The 9823-nt window shown below is 38.8% G+C and overlaps 1 protein-coding gene across 1 annotated transcript; it reads right to left on the bottom strand.

Annotated features, from left to right (window-relative positions):
* Nucleotides 1-4895: 4895 nt before the first annotated feature.
* SLITRK6 (SLIT and NTRK like family member 6) lies at nucleotides 4896-7421 on the bottom strand. The gene has a single exon (XM_032226963.1). The coding sequence runs from the start codon at nucleotides 7419-7421 to the stop codon at nucleotides 4896-4898; it is 2526 nt and encodes an 841-aa protein (XP_032082854.1).
* Nucleotides 7422-9823: the final 2402 nt, after the last annotated feature.

Here is a 9823-nt window from a genome sequence, read left to right as displayed (position 1 = left end):
AACCATGTTATTAACTCAACTGCGGTGATTCACCTGTCAACTGTGGCAAGAAAAGTCGTAAAATGGGGACAAGACTCACTTAACAACTGTCTTGCTTAGCACTGGGAATTTGGGGCTCAATCACAGTTTTAAGTTGAGAACTACCTGTTACTGTTTTTTTTCCTTTGAAACAATACCTTTGATAATAATCTGCAATATATTTGCAACCTTATAACATTAGTGAGCTTTGGAAAGCCCACTTGTTTATAATACCGCTTACTTCTCTGTCAGCCCATTCAGTCATGTGATCATGCAATGGAACTCTATGGCCAGAGAAGTCACTAAATTCAATCAGACTTCATCCAAAGTTTTTGCTTTTAGATACCAGTGATATCTCTAGAAAGGACAAGGCCAACATTCTAAACTTTGGGAATTGTCTTTCCTTTTTTTAAGAAAAAAAAACAAATTAGTTGACTACTGAATTCTGAAGGCAGTTGATTTATTTGTTATCCAGTTAATTCAACTGGCAAATTAGAATTCACAATTACATTTTGGTAAAATTGGGTGGTGAAGGGTGAGAAGATAGATGCTATATTTTGAAGGTCACTTAAAGATATCTGCTGAATCATCATTAATAAGGTTAATCATGAATCATAGTTAAACAAAGCTCTCGACTTGCCACCTACCTCTTATAAAGGGCTCAGCGATCATGTTTCTACATTTGTGGCATACACATTTGATTTATTTAGATAACGTATAATGAGAATGTCTCCTGTTACAGTCCTCCCCACCCACCCCTCTCTCTCTCTTTTTCTCTCTCTTTCTCCCTCTGTGTGTGAAAGAGACACATACACACAAAGAGAGAGAGGGAGGGAGACATTCAGTAGCTAAAAATGTTGACCTTACAGCTAGAAATTTGGCAGCCCAAGTTTGAGACCCGAGCTCCATGCAACTGGGTGAACTACCGTTCCTTGCTCTAGCTCCTGCCCACTTAGCAGTCTAAAAGCATGCAAATGTAAGTAGATTAATAGATACAATTTTGGTGGGAAGGTAACAGCATTCTGTGCAGCTTTCACATACATCCATGTTGGCCACATCGCCATGGAAATTGTCTTCAGACAACACTGGCTCCCTCGGTCAAGAAACAGAGATGAGCACCTAGAGTTGGATACGACTCACAGGAAAACTTTTACTTTTTTTTTTTATTTTTTTATAAAGATTTTATTGGTAAAAAGAAAATACAACATCCATAACTTGTAACAAACAATACAACTACATTTCGAGATATTCCCATACTATCAAATCATTATAAACATCAAAGGTTAGGTATCTTTCCCTCCCTCTTTTCTTCCCTCCCCCCCTTACTTCCTTCTCCCCTGCCTTCCCTCCTTTCTTTTCTCCTTTCCTCCTTTCCTTCCCCATCCTTTCTCTCCCTCGGTCCCCCCCTCCTTCTCACATACCTTTCCTCCTTCCCTGCCTCTTTCCCTCCTCCTTCCTTTTAATCTCCCTCCTTTCCTCCCTCCTTCCCTCCTTCCTTTCAACTCTCCTTCTCTCTTTCTTTCCCTCCCTCTTTCCCTCTTTACTACCCTCTTCTCTTCCCTCCCTCCTTCCTTCCCCAGTTTTTCCTCTTTCTCCTCTCCTTCTTTCTTCCCACCTTCTTTCCCTTCTCTTCTTTCTCTTCCTCCTCTTTATCCTTCCCCCCTTCTTCTGCCTTTCCTATTCCTCTCCTTTCTCCTCTCCATCCTGACTTCCCTACTGCCCTCCCTCCCTCCCTTCTAACCTTTATTACATTTGCATATTTCCCTCTGCTGAGGACAACCTGGTTTTCTTTCCCTTTCCTTGCTTGAAGAGGCAAGGATTATAAGTCCTCTCGCCTCATCTAAAATGAAGTTTGATCGCTAATTTCATGCAGGTAATTATAGCGGATTTCCTATCAGCTTTTTAAAGTGAAAACTTTTACTTTTTATTTAGAACGCAACCCAGATGCTGATACTTTATTCAGGTAGAAATGGAGATAGAGATAATCTCTGTATTCATTCAGTCTATTAAGATTCTAAATAAAGTACACAATCCTCTATCTTTAGCATAACAGTAGCACTTAGACTTATATACTGCTTCATAGTGCTTTTACAGCCCTCTCTAAGCGGTTTGCAGTGTTAGCATATTGCCCCCAACAATCTGGGTCCTCATTTTACCCACCTCAGAAGGAGGGAAGACTGAGTCAACCTTGAGCCAGTGAGATTTGAACTGCTGAACTGCAGCTAGCAGTCAGCTGTAGTAGCCTGCAGTATTGCACTCTAATCACTGCGCAACCTTGGCTCTTAGCTTCAGAGCATTATGCTTCACCTCAATAAAGGGATCATTCTTAAACTGTTTCATTTCTCCGTATTTATTGTTTGGAGGCTAATACTTTCACCAACCTTTGCTCACATATAATTCTGAGAGTAGTTGACCAACATTCTTGGAGGTATCAGCAGGAAAATATTGATTTGGAATATATTAACAAAAATCCAGTGCAAACATAAATAAGTACCCAAGCAGATATGAAGATATAGTTTGTTTTCTGTAGTACTGCATCAGATAAATAAATGAAATATTTGATCTTAATGTCTTCCTTCTTTACTTTCCAGGGATGAACTTTCTCTACAAAAATCAATACTTTACATCTAAGTCAAAGATACTATGTAAGCAATCAGTAGGGACGCTATTAAAATGATTTATTTATGGTAGATGCCATTCATAAGTCTCACTGTCATCACTTATATAGACATTTCCCTGCTTGTAATTATTGGGATCTTGTGGAGAAGATGCTACCAGGCTCTTTCTGATTTTTTTCAGTCCCAAGGGGCTGTGCAAGGAGATATTTATCAAAGGATGGCTGGTCTACAAAAGAGTAACTTAATCAGGAGGGGAAATGCAGGTCAGATTACCATTTTGGCACTTTTTCAATCATACACTGGTATTTAACTGCCATCTTGCCCCCCAGAACAAGACAGTTCTGTATGCATGGCAACAGACAGAAGACTCCCATTTGATTTTAGAAAGGATCTGAACTCATGCATGTAGAGCTTACGAGAAACAGAGACAGAGAGAGACAGAGAGAGAATTAAAAAGGGCATCTTAATACAAAGAAGCATGTTTTTTTTTAAAAAGGGGATCCCTTTATTGTCAGTTTTATTTATCATGATTAAGTTCTTTGATTTGCTTGAAAGGCACCCAAGAATAATAATTGTAATTTCAAACTTAAAAGATACAAATTGTACAGAATAAATAATACAAATGATTCTAAACTAAACTTTATAGTAAAATAAATTTGTCCTGCTTCTTGTCTCCTTAATTCTAAATATTATTTTCGTGCTACGTTACAATTGATCTCTACAGATTTGCTGCTTGCACTTTATTGTTCTCTCTCTCTCACAAACACACACACAAACACACACAGAAACACACACACACACACACACACACCTAACTTGTGAGTGCAGCAGATCTGTGTTTAAAAAATGCAGAGACAGACTTGTGAAATAGTCAGAATTGGATTGAACGATTTTCTTCTTCTTAGAAGCAAAGTTAGGATTGTAGATTAGGCCACATTAAATGTGAGCTGTGTTTACACATGAGATCAAGTATGACAAAGAACATCATTGTATTTAAACTTGACCACAATTCTATACACACCAAGCTGTGGAGTTCTGCGGCAGAGTAACCTCTACATGGTTAGCCACCGACATCTATGTATGCAACATTAACATACCCATACAAATGTTGCAAAAGCACATATCTAAGCATGTATCCATAAGATTACAATAATTAATCTCAATGCAACTTCCCAGGTTTGTGACTTTTACTCACCTACCATGTTCAAACCAGATCTTTTTTTTTGGGGGGGGGGGCAGAGAGGGCTGAGAAATGCTCTTCTGCCATATCGTTATGGCAAAGACAGTGTGTTCACAGCCAGAAACAAGTTCTGATGGCTTATTTCTTGTCTGACGTGCCGACTGAAATTCACTGGCCACAGCAAAGTGACGTTATCAAAAAATTACCAGGGGAGCCAATCATATAAATACAGTAAAAAATAAAATAAAAATTGGGTGCATCAATATACGAATATATTTACATTAAATTCTCAGTAGCGTTTCAAACTGTGTCAATCCAATGTCGCACAGGAGTCTATATAGCAGCATTATACTGAAGATTGTCCCAAAATGTGATTAAAAATGCCATCGAGGGAAAGTAACAAAATTTCCATTATATCTTTTAAATTCCTGATAATATACCACTTTCCTATTCCAACCTCATTTTTTTTTTGGATCAACAACATTCCAAATTAAAGGTATCTAAATACTGCAGTCCTTGGAAGCTCACAAATGATTTTTTTTTCTTTTGAAACAAAAACACATAGTTCCCTTTATAATGATGATGTACTACTGCAATGTAGAATTTGTTCATATATATGGACTCATCCATAACTAATGTTCCCTAATTTCTAGCAGCTGGCTAAGTAGAACCTTGTAGGTTTTCAATTAAATATTGCCTACATGGGAAAAATGAGAAGGGAACTGAAGAAACAAATGTTTTAAAAGTCTGTTTAGCGAAATCAACAATTAAAAAAAAAAGAAACATTAGGGACTGCAATACACACCTAGAGGAATATGGCCAAGCAAACTGAATTTCTTCTCAGAATCCAGTTATACAAAGTTCACATTTTAAAATGGGAGTAAGATATACACAGCCTGAAAACTTTCCCATGGCTTCACACAGTTATCCCTGAGAGTTTCTTTTCACTCAGATTACTGCTGTGCTTAAAGTTCTGATTGGTGACACATTATCATAAGGCACTTTTATTTACAAAGTTCTCAAATGTAAGACAAACCTAAGAGTTTCTGATTCAAAGCCTTCAAAGATGGTGTTTCGTTTCATGTGTGCTGTTCCAAAACCTCCAAGTAGTCAGGTTCAGCATGCAGGTTGGCCTTGAGCTCAAAATATTCATTTTTAGTCTGTTCTAGTAAAACTTTTCTGGGCCGCGAGAGCATAAGTGTCTCCATCAGCTTTAGTTCTTCATGAGCTCTTGGATAATGTACTTCCATCTCAGGATGTAGCTGAGCGATGCTTTTTCGAAGATATTCCGTTATCCCCAATTGTTGGAGTTCTCGCTCTTTCTCAAGAATATTCCTATAGAGTGAGCTTGTGTCCTGGAAGGACAAAAAATCAGCAGGTTGGTCTGTAGCTTTGTACTTGACATTTGGACCACCAGTGAGAGGAGAGGAATGTTCCCTTTCTAAGAGACTTCGCCGAAGGTGTTTGGAATCATTCCCGTCCTTATCATTCCTATCATCTTGAGGACCTGCAAATTTGGAGTTGAAAGATGGGCTTTGATAAACTTGAACCATGGGGCTGATCATATGTTGTTCATACAAAGTTGAGGCTGGACGTTCGGTAGTATGGTGTGTTGTTTTATGACCATACATGCTGTATTGAAGCTGGACTGGATTGTTGTCCCTCACTTGTTCTTCTGTTTGTTTCTTTTTGTGCCGCCTCCGTCGATGTAGAACAAGAACAACAATGCCAGCCGCACAAAAAATCATTGTTATAAACACAATCAAGAGCCCCAGAATTAAAACAGAGAGAGGGATAACTTCTGTGAGTGATTTCAGAATAGTGTCCGCCGTACTGGTGGTAGTTGGTGAAGTTGTGATGATTAAGAAGCTAGGATGAGTTGGGAGGGCTGGGCTGTTCATCAAAGTGGGACAAAGCATATCATTGTTCAGAGATTTCAGTTCCTTTTTAGCCAGATGTCTTGGAGAGGTACAGAGAATTTCTCCCATCATTGTATTCCTATTTAGTTTTTGTATCCATTGTTGTAGCCCGACCAAATCACAAGTGCAATCCCAGGGGTTGTCTTCTAATTCAATTTGTACTAGTAGATCTAGATCATCTAGGACATTTTTAATGGGCAAATGGGAAAACTGGTTGGTTTTCAAATTCAACCTGGCTAGCGGAACTCCAGAAAAGATATGAGATGGTAAAGTTTGGAGGAGGTTGTTATTTAGGTACAGGACCTTAAGTTTTGGCATTGGACTGAAAGTACCAGGTAAAATCTCCTTGATGGCATTATATTCAAGGTACAAATACTCAAGGCGCTGCAGGCCTAAAAACAAATTACGGCTTAGTTTAGTGAGATGGTTGCCGTTGAGATATAATTTTTGCAATTCAGTGAGATTTATAAAGGATCCTGCTTCTAACATCTCAATACGATTGTTTCCCAAATGGAGCATCTCTAAACTGTCATAACCCACAAGATCTGATTTCAGTAATGTCTGGATTATATTTCCGGCAAGAATCAACTTTTTAGGATTGGGGGGAGGAGAACCTAAATCTGACAAGCTTTCAATGTTTTGTTCCTGACATTGCATCAAAATCCCTGAAAGGATATTGCTGGTGCACTGACATGGTATAGGGCAATATACTCCGGGAAGAAGAGTAGCTGGTTTCGTAACATGAGGTGTTAAACTGGATTCCTTGGTGGGAGTTTTAAAAATAGGTATCACCTTTGTTGAGAAATGACTATCACTTATTGATGTTGTAATCACCAAAGGCAATGACCCTGATGGAGAATCAAGGTCATTTGGGGGTGGAGTTGGACAGAGGGACTCTGTTTTTAATCTGCTTAAAATGCTACCTTTCAAAATGGGAGGGTTGTAGCATACAACGTCCCCTATTATGGACTGAGGAGGCATGTTTTCTAACCAGCTCTTTAACTCCAGTAGGTCACAATTACAGATCCATTTGTTATCTTCTATCTGAAGGTCTAGGATTCGGCCAATGTGTTCTAAAAAACCAACATAAGGTAATGATTGTAGTTGGTTCCCTCGAAGATCCAGGTGAGTTAATGGAACAAAGCGAAATACATTGGGAGGAAGAAATTCGATGGCATTGTCATTTAAAATAAGCACCTTAAGCCTGTTGAGCTTGCTGAAGGCACTTGATTCAATTATTGTGATGAAATTGTTGTCTGCTTGAAGGAATTCCAGGTTTTCCAGTCCATGGAAGGTGTCTTCCTTAAGTATTTCTAAATAATTGTGGTTGATATGGAGTTGTTTAAGGAGACTTAGCCCATTAAATGCCCCTGGTTCGATGTCCACAATGTAGTTAAATCCAAGATGCAATGTGATCGCGTTGATAAAGCTGACAAAATCATTGACCTGTAACATAGTTAAACTATTGTTTAAAAGACTAAGTTGGAAAGGCCGGGATGGTGGAACATGGACTTGAGATATCTCCTTGATGCCTTTTTCTTCACAGCTTATAATTAAGATGCTGTCTTTTTCTTCACAAAAACACAAGTCTTCGCAAGAGCCAACAGTTGACGATGATGCTAGTTCAGAATATAGCACATCACAAGCAACCCCCATTAAGATTAATGTGATTATCCAGAGCTTCATGGTAATCCAACAGCGTCTGAAAAGTACAATAAATTAAAGACATTTTAGTTTTTCCTTCAACTTTGGTGGAAAAACAAACTTAGCATAATTTAGTATATATAAATCAGCTACTGGAAAAAAATAGCCCTTCTAATCCACAAAAATATTACAATCACTGTCTAGTCTAGTGGCAAGTGGCCAATGTTAAGGTTCTGGGGGTTATCATAAAAGAGAACCTGACCTGGGGTGCTCACATTGCAATACTGGTCAAAAGGGCCCAGCAGATATTATACTACCGGAGACTTCTCAGGAAAAAACAACTGAATGAAAAACTGCTGGTGACCTTCTACCGCTGCAGTATCGAGAGTATTTTAACTTACTGCACCTGTGTATGGTTTGCCAGTTGCAGAGTGGCAGATAGGACAGCACTCCAGAGGTTAATGTCATTGCCCAGAGGATTATTAGTTGCCCTCTTCCCTCTTTGGAAGAGCTTTATAGCTCTCTCTGCCTTAAGAAAGTTCAAAACATTCTTAAAAATCCATCTCATTTACTGTATAGTGCAATATTAATACAATATCAGGGGTTTTCAATTCAATACAATGAAAAAGATTCTATACAAATACCATATTTTTCAGACTATTAGAATGCACCTTTTTCCCTCAAAAAAGAAGCTGAAAATCTGGGTACGTCTTATACACTGAATACAGCATTTTTTGCCTCATGAAACCCCGCCCCTTCACCAAAATGGTCGTGCAGGGCTTGGATAGCCTCTAGGAAGCTTTTAGAGAGCTCCTGGGGGCTGGGGATGATGCCCTGCTGAGCCTCACCAGGTATCAACCTCACTGCACATCACAGCCTAAAGGCTATCTGTGTCTTTTTTTGGGAAAGAAATGGGCCCGTTTTCGTGAAAAACTAACTAGCCTAAAAACTAACTAGCCTAAAAACTAACTAGCCTAAAAACTGAGAACTAGTTGATCATGCATTGCTTCCAATTTCCAAGATAATTTAGTTTAGCCTTAAAATACATAAAAGTTTATGGTAGAACTATGCCTTACTCCACATTGGGGAAGTCACTTTCTTCTTCTGAAGTGGGGTAATTGCTCTTCACGCAATCATTCTTAGAGGATTGGAGGTAAAACACTTTTCAGCACAAAAGGTTAGACACCCTTCCCCCCCAATTAATGGCCCCAGTCCAACTTTCTCCAAAATAACATCCCAGAGGTTGCACTGAACCTAACATTGATATCTAAGATGGCATAGGCCTGATGCGTGTCAAAGTAACATATTATTTTCGTGTCTTTGAAACTAAAATATAATTTATAGGAAAGAAATGGCCAGCTAATTTGCACATTCACATTTATGCATGCACATCATTGTAAGACAAAAGGGGGAAAAATTCCACTGTATAATCATGATGGTGTGATGATTTCTTTTGGGAATGCAATCATCAGGCTGCATTTCAGGGTTGTTGTTTTTTGTTTGTTTGTTTTAATCTTCTGAAAGCAGAGGAGACAAAAAATATGGCAAGAGATCAGATGCATATTTTATCCATGTTCCATCACTGGTATGGCCTACCCTTCTTTATTTTTCCAGTGCAGCAATGGGTGGCATAATCTTCTACCCACTCCCAGCTCACTATAAAGTTTTCTTTTGTCTCTGCTTTGAAGGGCCTGCTTCCTATCCTGGACTATGTTAAATTCTTCCAAGTAATTAGTTTACTATGCTTCATTCCAGATTAATGTTCCCTCCAGCTCTAATTAGACCCAGCAAGTGCCATATCCACTCCCAGCATGGTCGGTCACTACCATGTATGGCATTCATTGGGGCTACTAGGATGCTATGTTCTTAGCTGGTTAGGTTGATGAAGAGACTCATCTGGTCAGTTTTTCCCAGTTGATATAAATAATAGTTTATAAGAGTCATAGAATCCAGTCAGGTTTCCTAGCCACCATGTTTTCCCTCCCTCTTCTGCTTGTACCATAATTCCTTGAAAATAAGACAAGGTCGTATTTTCTTTTGACCCGCAAAATAAATACTTAGCTTTATTTTCCAGGTCTTATTATTTTTGAGGTTCAGGAGGTGGCAAGCGTGGTCACCTCATGGCTGCTGCTGCATTGTAATATTTTGGGGAGAGGGCTTATTTTAGTGCATGTACTCAAAAAGCACACTTCGACTTATTATCTGGGGAGGTCTTATTTTCAGGGAAACAGAGTACACATATGTTCCCTCTGGATTCACCCTTTCAATCTCTACCTACTTGTATGACTTGTACTAACCTTAGTGTCAGTATACAGACATAAGAATGAAACTACAAAGTTCACATTTTATGAAGTTAACTATCACTTTCTTGTTTCCATGATGTTTTACAGACCATAGTAGAACATCTGAGTGAGGGACCACATTCCTTTTATTTTAATCACTAC

Source organism: Thamnophis elegans, chromosome 11 (assembly GCF_009769535.1).
Source record: "Thamnophis elegans isolate rThaEle1 chromosome 11, rThaEle1.pri, whole genome shotgun sequence".
In the NCBI taxonomy this organism is placed as follows: Eukaryota; Metazoa; Chordata; class Lepidosauria; order Squamata; family Colubridae; genus Thamnophis; species Thamnophis elegans.
Note: the sequence above shows the minus strand (reverse complement) of the source record. Positions and strands in the feature narration are given on the sequence as shown.

Coding starts and splice junctions, on each gene's coding strand:
- SLITRK6 (XM_032226963.1), bottom strand. CDS start 7,421: ATGAAGCTCTGGATAATCACATTAATCTTAATGGGGGTTGCTTGTGAT.